Here is a 21,971-nt window from a genome sequence, read left to right as displayed (position 1 = left end):
AGCGGCACGCGGAGCAGTGTGGCGAAAATAGTCCGGCGAGCTCAATCAGCGAGCTCAAGCTATCCCACAATGCCAAAATAGCAGAGATGTCGGTCCAATGAGAGCGGCACTCTGAGCAGGGTGATCAAAAGGTGAACAGTTTGTGAAGGAACAAATGCAAAAGCCCCAGGAGATGGCAGCACCAGCATTCAACAGAGATATCTCAGAGGTCTGAATCAATCTGTGCATGCAAATACACACACACACACACACACACGCTTTATAATAAATCTGCCATTCTTTTTTACTGATCATCACACACACACACACACACACCACTTGAATGCATCATATTTTGGATCATACATGCAGTGCTATTTAAAATTTTAATATTTTTGTTACACTTTTTAAACAAATTAACAGAAGTACCAAATGAACGACAGGCACGACTGAAAACAGAGTTCTTTGATTTTTATTTCCATGTTAAACATTTATACAAACATATAAACTGCAGTTTTAATTACAAAAAAGACAGGCCAAACCAAGAAAACAAAAACAAAACGCTTGTATTTAAACTCAAAACAAAAATTTTGCAAAACGTGGCAGAGAAAGCAAGTGATTCATTTTCACACCTGAGCTCAGTTGCGTTCGTTTTACAGGGTTCGGTTTGTCCTCTTTGTTGGTTATTTGTCTTTAAAGCTGCAGTGTGTGGGATTTAGTGTCATCTAGTGGTGAGGTTGCAAACCGCATCGTACAGCCACCTTTCAAGATTTTGCTTTCAGTCACGTTTTCACTTCTTTGGTGAAGGGTTTCATACCCCCCCTCGCCTGTTAAACAATATGTATAATTCTCCATTTCACAAAAATGAAGGTTCTCAAACTTATTAACCTGGACTTGTAACCAGCTGCCTCCATGGTGAGGCCCGCTCCCATGTAGAAATAAAGGGCTCATTGTAAGCTTCGAATAACACATCAACTCTTATACATTAATGAACAGATGGTTGTGTTATATTCCATTTCTGCTAATAAATGTCACTAAAACTTACACACTGCAGCTTTAATGAGCTTAAAGACATAATCATTGCTGCTGTTACAAACTATATTTTGAATAGGTTACTATAAATTATGTGTCACTAATCACCAAAGTAAAATCCATCAATGAACAAAGCAACACTTGTACACTGTAAAATTGTGTTTTCTCATTCTGTAATTTCATATATACGAGGTCTATTAGATAAGAAACCGACACTTTTATTTATTTTTTTTAACTGTATGGATTTGAATGACGTGCGATTACACCAATCATGCTTGAACCCTCGTGCGCATGCGTGAGTTTTTTCACGCATGTCGGTGACGTCATTTCCCTGTGGGCAGGCCTTGAGTGAGATGTGGTCCCGCCCTCTCGGCTGAATTCCTTTGTTTCACACGCTGCTCGAGACGGCGCGCGTTGCTTTATCAAAAATTTTTCTGGACCTGTGAGGAATATCAGAGTGGACGCTATTCGAGAAATTTAGCTGGTTTTCGGTGAAAAGTTTAACGGCTGATGAGAGATTATGGGGTGTTTCTGTCGCTGTAAGGACTTCCCACGGAGCGGGACATCGCGCAGCGCTTCCAGGCGCCGTCGTCGGCCTGTTTCGACCTGAAAACATCCTAATTTAAGGCTTAATTCACCCAGGACGTCGTGAGAGAACAGAGAAGATTCAGAAGAGGCCGGCATGAGGACTTTATGCGGACATTCCACTGTTTAAGGACATTTTGTAATGAAAGATGTGTAAATTCGCAAATTCGCCAAGTCGTTTCCGTGACGACTCGGCGAATCCGTGTGCGCCGCGACAGGAAAAACACCTCCGTGTTGAAAACCATTTGTAAAATTCAGGCGGCTTTTGATGGCTTTCAACAAGTGAGTAACTGAGAAATTGTTTAACAGCTTGGGCATGTTCCAACTTGTCCGTTAAGGTTTCCAACGGAGGTGTTTTTCCTGTCGCGACCCCCCGCAGTCGGGTCCGGCCCGACATGCGACTCTGCCCGCACGTTCTTTCATTACAAAATGTCCGTTAACAATGGAATGTACGAATAAACTCCTCATGCCGACTTCTTCTGAAAGTTCTCTGTTCTCTGACGACTTACTGGGTCAACAGAGCCTGAAATGTGGAAGTTTTCAACTTGAAACGGCGAGACGCTGCCGCTTCGAAGCGCAGATCACCGTCAGCCACCGTGGGCCGTCCTTACGGCGACACTACCAGACCAAAATCTCTCATCAGCCATTAAAATTTTTACCGAAAACCAGCTGAATTTATCGAATGGTGTCCACTCAGTTGTGCCTTACAGTTTTGAAAAAATTTTGATCAAACAAAGCAGCAGTCTCTGAGCCATTCCTAAACAATGAAAAAAACGACGAGAGGGTGGGCCACTCCTCACTCAAAGACTGCCCACAGGCGAATGACGTAACCGACAGGCGTGAAAAAACTCTCGCATGCCCACGAGGGTTCAAGCATGTCTGATGTAATCACACGTGATTCAAATCCATATGGTTTTTGAAAAAAATAATAAGGTCGGATACTTTTCTAATAGACCTTGTACTCTACCAGTAAAGAGTGTGAGCACACTTTTCCATTCACGACAATAGGAAAATGTGTCCCAAGACTTGACTGGTAGAGAGAGAGAGAGAGAGAGAGAGAGAGAGAGAGAGAGAGAGAGTGAGTGTGTGTGTGTGTGTGTGTATAAAGACATCTGCTAAAAAGTAATGTTCAGCTTAGTGTTAGCAAAACAGTCACACGATTTATGCTAACCATGCTCATAACAGTCAAACGCTCACCATTAGTGTGAATCGTGGGCAACGTGACCGCGTTTGTCAATGCTAACTGCTAATGTGTGAGCACATATGCTAACACCACCACTTTTATCATTTTCTTAAATGCAACCTGTCACTGGTTAAACACTTCATGTCAATAAAACAGTGTCCAGTAAAACAGCAGTATGTTCCACGTCCGGACGCCCAGTCATTCCTAGCACGCTTTCTTCTTAGATGAAAAGAAAAAACTTAAATATGACAATAGTAAAAATTTGTCAGCTGCTGAAGTGCTCAGTATGCTTGTGTCTTTTCATTCACAGAATATGACACTGTGGCTGCACTACAAGGGAGTTATTATTATTATTATTATTATTATGCATTTCTTTTTTTAGATGATCAAATTTTAGCTTTGTGTATTGAATCATGGTACTATGATTTGAGAAATGTTTGTTTCCCTCCACCTCCCAGGTCACTTGCCAACTCCAATGTCCACCAAACCTATGGAGGTGGGTTCTGGAATTGCCCAAATGAGGCCAAAAAATTTTTTTAAAGGTCAGTCCATGGGGTGATGTTGGCCTCCTCCTCCTCGGTTCTTTTAGTTATTTCTAACAATCTTGATATGTCAGTGACAGTTGACCTAAAACTGCCCTTAAAGGATTCATTCTGACAAACTTAAGTGTCATGGAATTTGATTTTTACCCAATTTTGACCAACTGTGGCACATATTTAAGGGAATTCTAGAATTTCCTAGGCAAGGTCAGCCAGAGGTCAATCATTTTGGTGGAGATCAAGGTCTTTGGGGTCAAATCTCAGATTGCTGTAGCCCTTTCTTTTACATAGTGTCATAAAAATGGAAAAAATATGATGTGATGTGTTCAAATGTCTGGTTGTGAAATGAAAGAGAGGAGGGGGAAAAAGCATCAAATAATCACTTTTGAGAGGTGTGAAGTGAAAAATGTGCAGCTGCTGATTCAGCTTCTTCAATCAAATCATTTCAGCTGTAGATTAAAGAGTCTGCTTTTAGGACTTGGTGTTGGTGTCTGGCTGAGGTAAGACAAAGGTTATTTCAGCTGGTTTGAAATAAGCATGTGCAGGTTGTTGTTCCCACAACAATGCAACCTGCAGAACTGCATTCAGCACAACAAGTCAGCTATGTGAATATATTTCATAATTTCCTGCTTAATCCACAACTTCTTTTAGCACATAAATCATAAATATGGCAAACCCTGAATAACAAGATGTCCCAAACAGAAGTCAACAAGGTGAACAGCGGAGAACATTTCAACGCAGTGTAAAGTCTGTATTGCTGTGACACACATATGGAGCCCAGGGGCTTCTTCTTCATCATCATCATCATCATCATCATCATGAGTCTCTGCAAGCATCTGAGCCAAAAGCTTCAAATAAACTCACAGATTTAGTTCCAATATAATGCAATATGCTGACCTCTACAGGGCAAATGAAGAATAACGTGTGTTTATCTTTAGTGTCTGAAAGCTAGCACCAACAGAACATTGGCCATGTGAACGTGCACAAACCAACAATATGCCATCAGTGGAATTCAGCATTTTTTGCTACGGTCATTTAAGCATGATTTAGTCAGAGGTGATAGTGGCCTAGAGGTTTTTTGGTCACCCTGTGTAATGTTAACAATTGTATTAAGTTCATGAAACAATCAAACCCTAATGTGCTCATTTGTTTTGCCCAGTTTATTACCCCTGTCACTTCCTGCTAATGAGATATGTAAGCCTCATTTTAAATGCTCCCCAAAACTGTAATTATTGTGAATAAGATTTCTTCTTGAGATAGATTCTAGTTGAGTGTTGCTCCCGCGGCGCTGCTTACAATTACCGAGCGACATCACGCTTTTTACTATAAGCCTTTGACAAAACAAGTAAAAAACAACAAAAAAAAAACTCCCTAACAAAGTTTTTTATTATTTATCAGTCTAATTTTCTAAATTTTATAACTGCAGATCACTCCACCAAAATTCTTTCTTTGTGCTAAACAGTGAAATGAAAAACTGAGTTAGAAAAGCAGCAAAGAGCCGTTACAAACTATCTGAGTTAGCAGCTGGTGTTTAGTTGAGGCAATCTGGAAGTGTTAGTTTTAGAAAACAAGTTCAACAAAAGACGTTTAAATGCCGTCAATTCTTCATTCCACAGTAAACTATTGCCATGTCCGTCTTGAAGCGGGAGCTTTGAATTTCCTACTACTCGTTACGACAAGTAAAAGCAGACCCTTCGTGAGGTCAGAAGACTGACTGAGAAACTCAGACATGACTTCAGAGTCCAGAACTGGACACGATGGCAGTATGGCGCTGCCATAAAGAAAAACTGTACTTCTTCAGAGTTAAATGACTGTTTTTGGCCTCTTTGCTGAAGAATAGTGTACATACAGACATGATTACTGAATAAACCAATCGTCTATTATGTCAAGTTCAGAATGCAAGACCCATTAGCCAACAACGGCTAATTTAGCATGCTAACCTGATGAATTGAGTGCCCACTGAAAAAGAAAGAGTAATAATCACTTGTGTTGACAATCAATTAATCATTTCAGGGACTTGCAAAGCCCTTCATAAATACCTTCTTAAGTACCTTAAACCAAAAGTTTAAGGTAGTACTTACTTTTGTAGTCTACTGCTCAGTACAAAACAAAACAGTTGCCAATCATCACTCTAATAAATTGACGGGAAAAAAAACACATTAAATTCAAATTGATTTAACATCATCAGCAACTAACCACAAAAGAAATGCATTTCAATCTCAAAAAAAAAAAACTTTCCAACATGTTAATTACTTCCAGTAGGTATTGAGAGTGTTTGGTTATTTGGTTCTTAGCACATGAACTGGACCTAAAATATCTGCACAGCACCCTTTCTTTTAAATTTCAAAACAGTCTGAACACCTAGAAAACCAGTGTAATAGTTTAGCTTATTTAATGAGTTGTAGAAAAACAAAGTTTTGATGGAGATTTCCATGTTTAATGTACTGTAGTATAAATCCCACTTTAAGGCAAACATAGCAATAATAAATAACCCACAAAACTGTGTGTGTATCTACATATATAATAATTCTTTTGATATGAATGTATTAAGTACTTATATTATTGTGTGTAGCTATTTGTTTTACAGTGCTTCATCACTTGTCAGATATATCTGAGAACATAAAGACTAAGACACCCGGTACAATAATAAGGCGTTTGGTAACATTCAAAAAAATACCCAACATCCATGATGACTTGAACACAAGCACAGATGCCAAAAATACAAATTAAGACTACTACAAGTGTGTAACAAAGGTAGTTTTTGGAACTTCAGCTTTTCATGAACAGTGTGTGTGTGTGTGTGTGTGTGTGTGTGTGTGTGTGTGTGTGTGTGTGTGTGTGTGCGTGTGCGTGTGTGTGTGTGTGTGTGTGAGAGAGCACTGTGTATCTGTAGGTGAGAAAAGAAACATACTGTGTACTTTGGCGCAATCATTACCCAATCTCAAGGACACATTTATAAAATCTGTCACGTCTACATCTCCTTCTCCTTCTTGGTCTCCCGGGTGGTACTCTTCAGGAAGTCGCTCCTGAGCAGCCGGTAAAACAGAACGATGTTCATGACTGTCATGATGGCCATACCCACACTGCCTAGGGTATAGGCCATGAGGGGTACCTTGTCCCTATTGACCACCAGCCAGCGGGTCATCCAGGCCAGTGTGTTAATACGGAACACTACGTACGTGCCCAGGTTGATCATGCTGTTGACTCTGTACACGGTACTTGTGGCTAGCCCGGCCATGCGCAGGATTTGCCTCATGTGTAGAAACACAGAGTTAATCTCCACCAACAGAGCCACCACGGCAAAGCCAATGTAGCGAAATGACAGCACCGAGAGGCTGAAGCAGGTGATCACCTACAGGGGGCGAGAATGAAGAATTCAGTAACGATGCAGTCGCAATAAAATATTTTAAAACACAATGTGCAGCTGGTAAATTAGAAATAAAATAATAACAATAGTAATGAACCTTAAATCTGGATGAGAACAGTGATTAGACTATAACATTCGCAATAAAATGTAGGAATGACTTAGTCTGGTGCTCTGATGTTCATTATAGCTGTATTTCCCAACATCATGTTGCTAGTGTATGTGTTTTAGTAACCATCATAGTAATGTACATCAGATATCAAGAAAGGTCAAGGAATATGTGCTGGTGCCATCCATCCACACATCCACCATACTACTACTACGCCTTTAGTCCTGGATGACAAGTGCAGATCCAGGATCCATCGGTATCCATATCAACCTATATCCAGAGTTGCCATGTGTCTTGCTGGGGCCCAGGGACAAGGTTGGCTCCAAGCTCCCGCTTGTTCATATGGAAATCACTACCTGATTGGACAGTAGGAACGGCACCGTGCATCACAAACTACACAAAGTATTACATAAATATTGTGTTCAGTATTTTAGCTGTCCCTATTGTTTAGGCTAATGTGTCAAAAAAGCAAAGCATACATAAAAATTCCACAACAATAAAACAAAACAGCCAATCACCACATCCACTGCTCACATTGAGCTACTATGAAGCTATTCAATGTCATGTAACCTACAGATTAGCCTACGGAGCACTTCACTACTCAAACACACACACACACACACACACACACATACACACGGATGGATCAGCTGTCTGCTTGGGAAGTTGACATCCAAGACCAAACACAGTTGGGTCTTGGGTGACAACACAGGATGTAGAAATGCATGGAACCACCAGATGTTCCCTGGAACTGACCTGACAATTTATCATTGAAACAGCTATAATTCCAGAAGGAATTCTGTACTTAGTTTCAATGCAACTGTAAACATGATGGTTGTCTGCCTGGGTGGTTGCTATGCAAGACCCAAGATGGTTCTATAGTGTGGCAACACACAGCAGCAGTGCATGTCAAAATGCAATATCGGTTCAAAATTCATGTCCCGATTTTTAACTCTCACTTTTGCCATTGTAGGAAAGTGACTCAGTGCACTGACATTATAAACTCTAGCTGCTGTAGTTTCAAGAAACTGAAGATGTCCAACAAGAGCTTAACACACATCAATAAAACTCCAGGTGCTGGATCCAGAATAATCTAATTTGTTTTAGTTTTATGAGTGCTTTCCATATAAAGGGGAGTTCCGTACAGTGATTGACTTTTGGACTTTTGGAGAAATCCCACCTCAGTGAAGTGGTGTGGGTTCCAAACCGGTCCTCAAGGATTTCTCCTTGCTCTGCCACAAGCTGATACACTCACTCAGGTGTGCAACCCGTCAAGTACAGACAGACACTTGAACTTGTTTAAATCATTCACAGTCATTAAAATAGTCAAATTCATATATTGTTTTAAAATGTTCTGTAATGATTACAACATTAAAAGCAATGACATAACTGCAACTAAACACTGAAATTACTGCAATAAATAAAAACCTATTGCATTTTAAAGCACTAAATGTACTTATAAGTACTCGTGGACCTGGCTGTATACATGGACAGCTTGAGTACTCCGTACAGGAACACTCTCTCCAAACATTTCATCTGATACAGAGTAGATCACGGGATGTTTTCCCTGTTGACAATGACGAGGCCTGAATTCTAGGAGGAGGATCCTGTGGTTGTGCACATGTAAGAGGTCAGTGGTAAGTGGAAAAGAGTCATGTGACATGCTGCAATACATATATTAGGCAATGAGTGACGTGAGGAGACTCAGCAGTACATCACACACAACATGCTGTGTCGACCGTTACTGAAATTAAGACTTCTTTTTTTCAGTGTTTGATCTTCCACCTTTGGAAAAGCAGCGCTATATAAATGCAGTACATACAATTTATGAAAACATGCCTGGCACCAAGATCTTGCCCAGCCCTTGTCGACTAACAGGACACCACACAACCAAAGTGAACACCGAGCAGTTCAGGGCAGGAACTGTCCTGGTTTGAATCCAAACCAAAGTGGACTGAGGGAATGGGAATAATTCCCTGTCAGCTGATTACGTAGTGCATAATAATGAAAGTGCTCCTTGTGCAATGAGACAAACTCAACGGTATTTTTATGTTATGATGAGTCTGGTCCAACTACATAGTTACGCTTTTGTGTTAAACTGATGCACTCAGAGGATTACCACGAAAATCTGAAGCAATGACGTCTTTGCACTTTTGGTTATTATGATAAGGGTTAAAGTCACATTCTTGAACTTAAGTACTGTACTTTTCCTGATATGGAAAACAAATCTGCCCACAGGGAAACACGCAGGTGCCATATATTCATCAAACATTTTCACATTTTAAAACTTCTAAATTTATCATCAAGCTGGAAGCTTAAAAGTCCTCATTAATGCATTCGATTAGCAGTTCTTAATTATGCACATCAAGAATTCTACTGTTACTTTCCATCCAACTGCATTAATTTAGCCATCTTAACCCCTTAACGCCTGTTGTCGCATATATGCTACAATATTTGACTCAAATATGCAACATACCAAATTGACCGGTATGCCTGTTGTCACAAATTTGCAACATACCATTATTATTATTATTATAACATTATAACATAAAGTCATTACCAAAATACCAAAATTACTATTTATTTTTTGTGCAAAAGTGAAATTAATAATCTCAACATTATTTACCATCTACTTAAAGGCAAAAAAACACACAAAACATTTTTTATATACAGCTATATAAATTCAGGCATTAAGGGGTTAAAACCAGTTCATCATTGGTATACAGCTGTTTAAAATCAGCTCACAACAACTAATATTTGCTTCAAACAACTTAATTATCCAAAAAGCACTATTATACCAGTTTGCCATCAGAACAGCATGGTTTAATTCAAGCCATATAAAAACTGATTATCTCTAACCCTGCTGCTCTGAATGCTTTCACTACAGTGGCCAAGAGAGGCCACAGACAACACGGACAAAAACTGCAAATGTCGGCAACACAATGGAAGTACTAACAATACAAAACAAGGTTTCTGCTCTGAGGACTTTTACCGACAGACTTTTCAGCACATCACAGCATTTTACCATCTTTGAACTATCACAGTATACAAAGTTGGCAGCACTGAGTAAGTTTATTTATTTTGTTGGTGATTATACTTTTAAACAACCTATATCTTTGCATTTTATTATTTTGTTTGCTATGCATTCAGCAGCCCATCAGCAAAAGTCCTATTTTTGTGCTGACAGTACATCTGTTGTGCTGTGGACATCTGCAGCACATTTGTGTAAAATGTAAAAACACTGACTGTAAAAGTCCCTGACGTACTGACAGTCTTGAGTAAACAGTGCAGCTCAGGATGTGCCATTATAATGTGTGTCGTGCTGTAATGACAGTGATGAACAATGATGGTCAACAATTACAGTAACAACAGGGACGGCTCTTTATTTAGTTGCACAAATCACGTCCTTAGTCAAAGTAAACATAGTGGAGAAAAACAACTGTTACTTCTGCTTGAAGATTACTTAAAATACTATGAACAAATTCATCTGGAGCAACAGAAGCAAAAGCATAACCTAAACAGTGGAGAAAATCAAACAGAAACAATGACCAATGACAGTACTTATCTTCATCAGTGAGACAAATGGTAAATGGGTTGCATTTATATAGCACTTTTCCATCTGCATCAGAAGCTCAAAGCCCTTTACAATTATCCCTCACATTCACCCATTCACAGACACATTCACACACCGATGTCAGGGTGCTGCCAATCAAGGCGCTCACTACACACCAGCAGCAGCTCTGGGATTAAGGACCCTTAGGAATTTTCAGGTCTGGATGGGTTTTGAACCAAGGATCCTCTGGTCTGAAACCCAACACTTAACCATTAGATCATCACCTCCCCAGACAGAGACAAAAGGATGTTGAGTGGAAATAAAGTAACTATTTCATCCTTATCATTATGCAACCTAAAAATTCAACTTATCTATTGCCTAGGGGATATTAATTCTGTAAGTATCAAGTGTAAGGGTTGACCAATTATCAGCTGGGCCAATATTCAGCATTTTTGTGGATACCGGTATCGGCCACTACAGTGCATCCAGAAAAGTATTCACATCGCTTCACTTTTTTCACATTTTGTTATGTTAGAGTCTTTTCCAAAATGGATGAAATTCATGTTTCCTCAAAAGTCTACACACAACACCCCATAACGACAATGTGAAAAAGTTGTTTTCTATTTTTTGCAAATTTATTACAAATAAAAAAAAGAAATCACATGTACACACAGTTGTTGTTTAAGTATTCACAGCTTTTGCCTTCAAAATTGAGCATCCTGTTGCACTATACACTGGCCAATATGCCATATTAAAGAATTATTATCCGAGTGAGAGGTCTATATGGGGAAATATCAAACAAAATACAATAGAATAGAATTTTTATTGTCATTGCACATATATACATACAACAAAACTTGTCCGCTGCATTTAACCCGTCCTAATTACAGTTAGACACAATCTAACCACTAGAAGTAGTGGGCAGCCACAGTCCAGCACCTGGGGACAAACTCCAGATGTAGACACTGCCTTGGTCAGGGGCAGAAAAGGAGCAGACCCAAAAAATAAGCATGTTTTTTTGATTGTGGGAGGAAACGGGAGTGCCCGGAGAAAACCCACGCAGACATGGGGAGAACATGCAAACTCCACAGAGAAAGGCTGGAAATCAATCCCACAACCTTCTTGCTGTGTGGCACCAGTGCTAACCACTTATTCACTGTGCCGCACAGTGGTGTTAGTATGGACCGAGTGATAGCGAGAGCCGTGCGAAAAAAAAACAGAGGTCTGATATCCCCATACAGATCAAGCAAATGAGGTTAATAATTAGTTTATTATATGGCTATTATATATATATAAACACACACAGTATCATCAAAATATGCTGCTGACTGTGTTGGGCTCGTTCGCTTTCTTTACCTCCATGAAGAACTTGCTCACAGGTAATTTTCAATCTGTGTGTTTTTTCTGATGCTGTTTACATATTTATGGAGTACGTTCATGTCCGACTTGGTTTTTCGCTTCCTGGTTTGTAATTAAAATACGCGCTGTGGACTGACTGTCATGGTAACAGGTCTGGATATGGGAAAATATCTGACCAGTAATCAGCCAATCAGAGCGCGCGTAGCGTTACAGCCACATATAACACATAAGACAGTTTATTTTTGCAGTGTCACATGTAGCGACCCACTGTTCCCAAAGTTCCGCCTTCATGCCTACATTTTTTTTAAAAAGAGATCGCCAGTCAGTGACTTTAATGTTCTGTGAGGCCACAGCGCTGTGTAACAAGCACAGGTGAAAGCAGCGTTTCTGTCCGTCTGAGTGAAAGAAAAATCCATCAAAAGCCAGAGCTCCTCCTGTGTCCGTAGCTGCTGTTACAGTACAGCCAGAAAGTATTCACAATGCTTCACTTATTCCAGATTTTGTTATGTTACAGCCTTATTCCAAAATGGAGTACATTTTTTTTCCATAAAAATTCTACTCATAATACCCCATAATGAAAACATAAAAAAGTTCAATTTTTTTTTTTTTTTTTTGCAAATTTAGCAGCTATTATTTCCTTACTTATATATACACTCAACAAAAATATAAACGCAACACTTTTGGTTTTGCTCCCATTTTGTGTGAGATGAACTCAAAGATCTAAAACTTTTTCCACATACACAATATCACCATTTCCCTCAAATATTGTTCACAAACCAGTCTAAATCTGTGATAGTGAGCACTTCTCCTTTGCTGAGATAATCCATCCCACCTCACAGGTGTGCCATATCAAGATGCTGATTAGACACCATGATTAGTGCACAGGTGTGCCTTAGACTGCCCACAATAAAAGGCCACTCTGAAAGGTGCAGTTTATCACACAGCACAATGCCACAGATGTCGCAAGATTTGAGGGAGCGTGCAATTGGCATGCTGACAGCAGGAATGTCAACCAGAGCTGTTGCTCGTGTATTGAATGTTCATTTCTCTACCATAAGCCATCTCCAAAGGCGTTTCAGAGAATTTGGCAGTACATCCAACCAGCCTCACAACCACAGACCACGTGTAACCACACCAGCCCAGGACCTCCACATCCAGCATGTTCACCTCCAAGATCGTCTGAGACAGCCACTCGGACAGCTGCTGAAACAATCGGTTTGCATAACCAAAGAATTTCTTGCACAAACTGTCAGAAACCGTCTCAGGGAAGCTCATCTGCATGCTCGTCGTCCTCATCGGGGTCTCGACCTGACTCCAGTTCGTCGTCGTAACCGACTTGAGTGGGCAAATGCTCACATTCGCTGGCGTTTGGCACGTTGGAGAGGTGTTCTCTTCACGGATGAATCCCAGTTCACACTGTTCAGGGCAGATGGCAGACAGCGTGTGTGGCGTCGTGTGGGTGAGCGGTTTTCTGATGTCAATGTTGTGGATCAAGTGGCCCATGGTGGCGGTGGGGTTATGGTATGGGCAGGCGTCTGTTATGGACGAAGAACACAGGTGCATTTTATTGATGGCATTTTGAATGCACAGAGATACCGTGACAAGATCCTGAGGCCCATTGTTGTGCCATACATCCAAGAACATCACCTCATGTTGCAGCAGGATAATGCACGGCCCCATGTTGCAAGGATCTGTACACAATTCTTGGAAGCTGAAAATGTCCCAGTTCTTGCATGGCCAGCATACTCACAGGACATGTCACCCATTGAGCATGTTTGGGATGCTCTGGACCGGCGTATACGATAGCGTGTACCAGTTCCTGCCAATATCCAGCAACTTCGCACAGCCATTGAAGAGTGGACCAACATTCCACAGGCCACAATTGACAACCTGATCAACTCTATGCGAAGGAGATGTGTTGCACTGCATGAGGCAAATGGTGGTCACACCAGATACTGACTGGTATCCCCCCCAATAAAACAAAACTGCACCTTTCAGAGTAGCCTTTTATTGTGGACAGTCTAAGGCACACCTGTGCACTAATCATGGTGTCTAATCAGCATCTTGGTATGGCACACCTGTGAGGTGGGATGGATTATCTCAGCAAAGGAGAAGTGCTCACTATCACAGATTTAGACTGGTTTGTGAACAATATTTGAGGGAAATGGTGATATTGTGTATGTGGAAAAAGTTTTAGATCTTTGAGTTCATCTCATACAAAATGGGAGCAAAACCAAAAGTGTTGCGTTTATATTTTTGTTGAGGGTATTTGCAACAACCTAAAAAAATAAAAATTAAAAAAACAACTTCTTCACATTGTTATTATGGGGTATTGTGTAGAATTTTGAGGAAAAAATGAATTTCATCCATTTTGGAATCAGGCTGTAACATAAAAAATGTGCAAAAAGTGTAGCGCTGTGAATACTTTCTGAATGCACTGTACCTTCAGAAATTAATGGTTTATTTTACAGTTTAAAGGTTTTGTGTTTCCAAAAAGCTCCAAGTTTGCTTGAAGGAGGAGAAACAGCAAAGACAGTGTGAGTAAGGGAAGGGGAGGGAGAGGAGGAGGGGCTTCATCCATTTTCACATGAAAATAGTTTTTATTGGAACTGTTTACAAACTATACACGCTGTGTACCCAAACAATTACATGATCATTTGTGTGAGCAGCAGCCTTGAGTGCTAAACGCTCATTAAAGCAGTGCAGCACCTTAACAGCCTTAAATGATTAACTTCAGCGCACAGCCTCACTTACTGAAACAAGAAAGTGTGAAAACTATGATTCAGAACGTTTTTATCCAGTTTTTATGTTTAAAAGAGCACGTTTGACAATCAAATCAGCCCAGATTCAGCTCTTGTTCAAATAAGACAATTATTAGAGGTTTTATATACAACCCCTGGCAAAAATTATGGAATCACCGGCCTCGGAGGATGTTCATTCAGTTGTTTAATTTTGTAGAAAAAAAGCAGATCACAGACATGACACAAAACTAAATTCATTTCAAATGGCAACTTTCTGGCTTTAAGAAACACTATAAGAAATCAAGAAAAAAAGATTGTGGCAGTCAGTAACGGTTACTTTTTTAGACCAAGCAGAGGAAAAAAATATGGAATCACCCTGTAAATTTTCATCCCCAAAACAAACACCTGCATCATATCAGATCTGCTCGTTAGTCTGCATCTAAAAAGGAGAGATCACACCTTGGAGAGCTGTTGTACCAAGTGGACTGACATGAATCATGGCTCCAACACGAGAGATGTCAATTGAAACAAAGGAGAGGATTATCAAACTCTTAAAAGAGAGTAAATCATCACGCAATGTTGCAAAAGATGTTGGTTGTTCACAGTCAGCTGTGTCTAAACTCTGGACCAAATACAAACAACATGGGAAGGTTGTTAAAGGCAAACATACTGGTAGACCAAGGAAGACATCAAAGCGTCAAGACAGAAAACTTAAAGCAATATGTCTCAAAAATCGAAAAATGTACAACAAAACAAATGAGGAACGAATGGGAGGAAACTGGAGTCAACGTCTGTGACCGAACTGTAAGAAACCGCCTAAAGGAAATGGGATTTACATACAGAAAAGCTAAACGAAAGGCATCATTAACACCTTAACAGAAAAAACAAGGTTACAATGGGCTAAGGAAAAGCAATCGTGGACTGTGGATGACTGGATGAAAGTCATATTCAGTGATGAATCTCGAATCTGCATTGGGCAAGGTGATGATGCTGGAACTTTTGTTTGGTGCCTTTCCAATGAGATTTATAAAGATGACTGCCTGAAGAGAACATGTAAATTTCCACAGTCATTGATGATATGGGGCTGCATGTCAGGTAAAGGCACTGAGGAGATGGCTGTCATTACATCATCAATAAATGCACAAGTTTATGTTGATATTTTGGACAATTGAAAGGATGTTTGGGGATGATGAAATCATTTTTCAAGATGATAATGCATCTTGCCATAGAGCAAAAACTGCAAAAACATTCCTTGCAAAAAGACACATAGGGTCAATGTCAATGAGCAGATCTGATTTGATGCAGGTGTTAATTTGGGGGATGAAAATTTACAGGGTGATTCCATAATTTTTTCCTCAGAATTGAGTGATTCCATATTTTTTTCCTCTGCTTGGTCTAAAAAAGTAACCGTTACTGACTGCCACAATCTTTTTTTCTTGATTTCTTATAGTGTTTCTTAAAGCCAGAAAGTTGCCATTTGAAATGACTTTAGTTTTGTGTCATGTCTGTGATCTGCTTTATTTCTACAAAATTAAACAACTGAATGAACATCCTCTGAGGCCGGTGATTCCATAATTTTTGCCAGGGGTTGTATATTGTTGAAAAAAAATATAACAATGCAATTCCACTCAAAAATGCTGAAATAAAAAAAATGGTCAAGATGACAGAACAGCTCTGCCTGACACAACTTTGCCTCACTGGATTAAAGATACCATGTACAAATTTAAATTTACAGTCAGTGTCACAGTGTTAGATTGCAATACACAGCTCTCTGCCTCACTGGATTAAAGTTCCTGTGTGTCATTTTTGAAGATGAGAGCAAATGCTATGTCCATCAAATATTAATCTGTTTTTAACCTTTTAAACATTATTTATGATCTAGCATAACATAAAATGGCATGACATAACAGAAATATGAAATATGCATCATATTTAAGTTAAATTGCTTCAAGTTGTGTCTTTTACAGTAGATTGCAAAACATTACAAATTTTGAATTACCTTAATTTATTCTGCCCAGTGATGTGTGTGAAGGCCCCATCATATCGAGCCAAAGGCCCCTGACTTCAGGCACTGATTGGCTGTTAGCCCATACCACTCTTTTAAAATATGAATTACTGCTTTCTAGTTTGCAACAATGTCCCTCCCACAGCACTACTTGATTTGTTAGATGTCACAACGTCAACCCATCAGTGTTGAAGGCTGCTGACCCACAGACTGATATAGCACAAGATAGCAGTCTGCAGGCTGGAGCTGTATCGGCTGTATTTATTTATTTGTTCAACTTCATAATGTTATTTGTAGCTCCTTGCACTTTTTGTGTGAAGGTCATGTTGGAAGGTTCAGTGGATTAAACATATGCTGCAAAATATTTTAAAGAAAATATTTTGTGTTAAATGTGTTATACTAAATTTTGACACCTTTTTGACACTTTTTACTGCAGGCAAACCACAAATATTGGTATTGGGATCCAAACCTTAACAATCAGTATGTATTACATTACATACGTATTACATCTTTTACATATATTATGATATGCTTCTTCATAACAGTAAAGCATACACTGCAATAAAATTAGGTAATTTGCTTATGGGGCTCCTTTAATATAACAACCTGAAATTTAAAAACAAAATGTAACATTTTCATTTATGTATGAATAATTACAGTAACTGGGGATGAAGGGCAGGTAACAGCTAATCAATAGTGCTCATGACGTGAAATATCATCATCACAGATTCAATGAATTAGTGTACGAGGTCTATTAGAAAAGTATCCGACCTTATTATTTTTTTTCAAAAACCATATGGATTTGAATCACGTGTGATTGCGTCAGACAAGCTTGAACCCTCGTGCGCATGCGTGAGTTTTTCCACGCCTGTCGGTTGCATCATTCGCCTGTGAGCAGGCTTTGAATGAGGAGTGGTCCAGCCCCCTCGTCGTTGTTTCATTGCCAGGAAATGGCAGAATGATTTGGGCTTTTTTTCTATCAGAATTTTTTCAGAAACTGTTAGAGACTGGTAGCTGGAAACCATTAGAAAAATTTATCTGGCTTTCGGTGAAAATGTTACGGGCTTGGTAGGGAGTGTTACTGTCGCTTTAAGGACGGCCCCCAGCGGCTGTGGGGCGCGCCGCGCTCCGAAGCCGCCATCGACAGGCTGAACGACCATTTCATTTCTAAACGGCTGTCTGGATCCGTGACCATCGTGTGCCATTTCTCTGGTTATCACAAGAGCTGGACATCAACCATTTTCCGGCAGATTTCACTTTTAACAAGAGATTTTGTCATGGAAAGCCGAGCGGAGGCTTCGCGCGTCACGATGGATTCGCTACTGGAGCGAGACAAAACCTCCTCCGTTTTGGTCTCACAGGACGGCTTTGAGATGGCGTTCAGACAGCTGTCGGTGGTTTTTCCATCGAGTGATTATCTGAGAAATTGTGGATGTGCCTGGACATGCCAGAACATGTCCCGTGAGGCTTCATCACGGCGTTGCTTTGTGCCATGCGGCACCGCTGCGACGCGCGAAGCCTCCGCTCCTCTTTCCATGACAAAAATTCCTGTAACAGTGGAATGTGCCATTCATTTCCAAACTGGATGCTGTGTTTTATCCGGGACGTCGTCTGACTAGCACAGGAATTGTGAAAAGACGTGGACATCAGCACTTTTTCGGCACATTGAGACAGACGTGCAGAGGAATTCCGGGCGTCGCGGCGGTGCCATAAACTCCATGAACTCCATAATTAACCTTAGTCTGTGAAGAAGATTCCCCATTTACATGAACAAATTGTAATCTATTAGATAAATATGATTCAAACCACCGCAGCGCAGTGCCTTTAATACCTATGGCATGCTCTAATCTCTGTAATAAAATTTTATGGTCAACAGTATCAAAAGCAGCACTGAGGTCTAACAGAACAAGCACAGAGATGAGTCCATTGTCTGAGGCCATAAGAAGATCATTTGTAACCTTCACTAATGCTGTTTCTGTACTATGATGAATTCTAAAACCTGACTGAAACTCTTCAAATAGACCATTCCTCTGCAGATGATCAGTTAGCTGTTTTACAACTACCCTTTCCAGAATTTTTGAGAGAAAAGGAAGGTTGGAGATTGGCCTATAATTAGCTAAGATAGCTGGGTCAAGTGATGGCTTTTTAAGTAATGGTTTAATTACTGCCACCTTAAAAGCCTGTGGTACATAGCCAACTAATAAAGATAGATTGATCATATTTAAGATCGAAGCATTAAATAATGGTAGGGCTTCCTTCAGCAGCCTGGTAGGATTGGGGTCTAATAGACATGTTGATGGTTTGGATGAAGTAACTAATGAAAATAACTCAGACAGAACAATCTGAGAGAAAGAGTCTAACCAAATACCGGTATCACTGAAAGCAGCCAAAGATAACGATACGTCTTTGGGATGGTTATGAGTAATTTTTTCTCTAATAGTTAAAATTTTATTAGCAAAGAAAGTCATGAAGTCATTACTAGTTAAAGTTAAAGGAATACTCGGCTCAATAGAGCTCTGACTCTTTGTCAGCCTGGCTACAGTGCTGAAAAGAAACCTGGGGTTGTTCTTATTTTCTTCAATTAGTGATGAGTAGTAAGATGTCCTAGCTTTACAGAGGGCTTTTTTATAGAGCAACAGACTCTTTTTCCAGGCTAAGTGAAGATCTTCTAAATTAGTGAGACGCCATTGCCTCTCCAACTTACGGGTTATTTGCTTTAAGCTGCGAGTTTGTGAGTTATACCACGGAGTCAGGCACTTCTGATTTAAGGCTCTCTTTTTCAGAGGACCTACAGCATCCAAAGTTGTCTTCAATGAGGATGTAAAACTACTGACGAGATACTCTATCTCACTCACAGAGTTTAGGTAGCTACTCTGCACTGTGTTGGTATGATGATGATGATGAATACTTTACTGAGCAAGTTAAAAACATTTATACATTGCGCACATTCATCTTTGAAAATCCGTACATTACTCAAAGGGAGTAGAATGAAGTAAAACTTATATTTTCTACCCCCTTTCACATGTTTTATTTTCGACTACGCAGACAAGAATAAATAAAAAAATTTTGAGATCATATATACCTATATAAACACACACCTTGCATTATACATATCAACATGTATTTACATAAATACACTACCTCTATAGACAAATACCCTTGCATACACCAATACACACACTAGATTCAATGAGATTTGACAGTATAACACTTTTAACCCACATACATGCACCCATGGGCACCCAGCCCATGCATGCATGCACACACATTTACCTATATTCGATTAAACTTGATGATATATTAATTTGTTTTGTTTTTTTTCCCCACACACATGTATCATGGGCAACTCGTGTGCATTCATATTTCCCATACGTTCATCATGCCCAAATAATATAACAGTTTAGATCCACAAACATGCACACCTGTATGTATACTAAGAAGAGTTTAGGTAGCTACTCTGCACTGTGTTGGTATATGGCATTAGAGAACATAAAGAAGGAATCATATCCTTAAACCTAGTTACAGCGCTTTCTGAAAGACTTCTAGTGTAATGAAACTTATTCCCCACTGCTGGGTAGTCCATCAGAGTAAATGTAAATGTTATTAAGAAATGATCAGACAGAAGGGAGTTTTCAGGGAATACTGTTAAGTCTTCAATTTCCATACCATAAGTCAGAACAAGATCTAAGATATGATTAAAGTGGTGGGTGAATCATATTTATCTAATAGATTACAATTTGTTCATGTAAATGGGGAATCTTCTTCACAGACTAAGGTTAATTATGGAGTTCCACAAGGTTCTGTGCTAGGACCAATTTTATTCACTTTATACATGCTTCCCTTAGGCAGTATTATTAGACGGCATTGCTTAAATTTTCATTGTTACGCAGATGATACCCAACTTTATCTATCCATGAAGCCAGAGGACACACACCAATTAGCTAAACTGCAGGATTGTCTTACAGACATAAGGACATGGATGACCTCTAATTTCCTTCTTTTAAACTCAGATAAAACTGAAGTTATTGTACTTGGCCCCACAAATCTTAGAAACATGGTGTCTAACCAGATCCTTTCTCTGGATGGCATTACCCTGACCTCTAGTAATACTGTGAGAAATCCTGGAGTCATTTTTGATCAGGATATGTCATTCAAAGCGCATATTAAACAAATATGTAAGACTGCTTTTTTGCATTTACGCAATATCTCTAAAATTAGAAAGGTCTTGTCTCAGAGTGATGCTGAAAAACTAATTCATGCATTTATTTCCTCTAGGCTGGACTATTGTAATTCATTATTATCAGGTTGTCCTAAAAGTTCCCTGAAAAGCCTTCAGTTAATTCAAAATGCTGCAGCTAGAGTACTGACGGGGACTAGAAGGAGAGAGCATATCTCATCTCACCCATATTGGCCTCTCTTCATTGGCTTCCTGTTAATTCTAGAATAGAATTTAAAATTCTTCTCCTTACTTATAAGGTTTTGAATAATCAGGTCCCTTCTTATCTTTGGGACCTCATAGTACCATATCACCCCAATAGAACGCTTCGCTCTCAGACTGCAGGCTTACTTGTGGTTCCTAGGGTTTGTAAGAGTAGAATGGGAGGCAGAGCCTTCAGCTTTCAGGCTCCTCTCCTGTGGAACCAGCTCCCAATTCGGATCAGGGAGACAGACACCCTCTCTACTTTTAAGATTAGGCTTAAAACTTTCCTTTTTGCTAAAGCTTATAGTTTGGGCTGGATCAGGTGACCCTGAACCATCCCTTAGTTATGCTGCTATAGACTTAGACTGCTGGGGGGTTCCCATGATGCACTGAGTGTTTCTTTCTCTTTTTGCTCTGTATGCACCACTCTGCATTTAATCATTAGTGATTGATCTCTGCTCCCCTCCACAGCATGTCTTTTTCCTGGTTCTCTCCCTCAGCCCCAACCAGTCCCAGCAGAAGACTGCCCCTCCCTGAGCCTGGTTCTGCTGGAGGTTTCTTCCTGTTAAAAGGGAGTTTTTCCTTCCCACTGTCGCCAAGTACTTGCTCACAGGGGGTCGTTTTGACCGTTGGGGTTTTTCTGTAATTATTGTATGGCTTTTGCCTTACAATATAAAGCGCCTTGGGGCAACTGTATGTTGTGATTTGGCGCTATATAAATAAAATTGATTTGATTTGATTTGCATATCATGAATGCTTGGTCTTGTTGGATTTGTGAAAAGCTACTGAATCTACTGGTACCTTGTTTCCCATGTAACAATAAAAAATATACTCAAAACCTGGATTAATCTTTTTAGTCACATAGCACTACTATTATTCTGAACACTACTGTGTGTGTGTGTGTGTGTGTATATATATATATATATATGGCTTTGTTTTTATTTTTGTGATTACATCATAAAAAAACATATTTTGGCTTAATTTTAAACTTCATTACAAATTTTGATTTATTTTTAAGAACTCTCGCATGTCACCTGCAACATCTTCAGGACCCACACTTTGGGAATCACTGATCTAAACGTTGCACACAGTTGGACTGTTT

The 21,971-nt window shown here is 39.7% G+C and overlaps 1 protein-coding gene across 1 annotated transcript in view; it reads right to left on the bottom strand.

The window, feature by feature from the left end:
• Positions 1–3,347: 3,347 nt before the first annotated feature.
• LOC117509609 (TLC domain-containing protein 2-like) overlaps positions 3,348–21,971 on the bottom strand; it is a 67,348-nt gene continuing 48,724 nt past the window's right edge. The window contains 1 exon segment of the mRNA XM_034169353.1: positions 3,348–6,670. Coding sequence (XP_034025244.1) covers positions 6,290–6,670 — 381 coding nt within the window. The 3' untranslated portion in view covers positions 3,348–6,289.

The sequence above is a fragment of the Thalassophryne amazonica genome, chromosome 4, assembly GCF_902500255.1.
Source record: "Thalassophryne amazonica chromosome 4, fThaAma1.1, whole genome shotgun sequence".
NCBI lineage: Eukaryota > Metazoa > Chordata > Actinopteri > Batrachoidiformes > Batrachoididae > Thalassophryne > Thalassophryne amazonica.
Note: the sequence above shows the minus strand (reverse complement) of the source record. Positions and strands in the feature narration are given on the sequence as shown.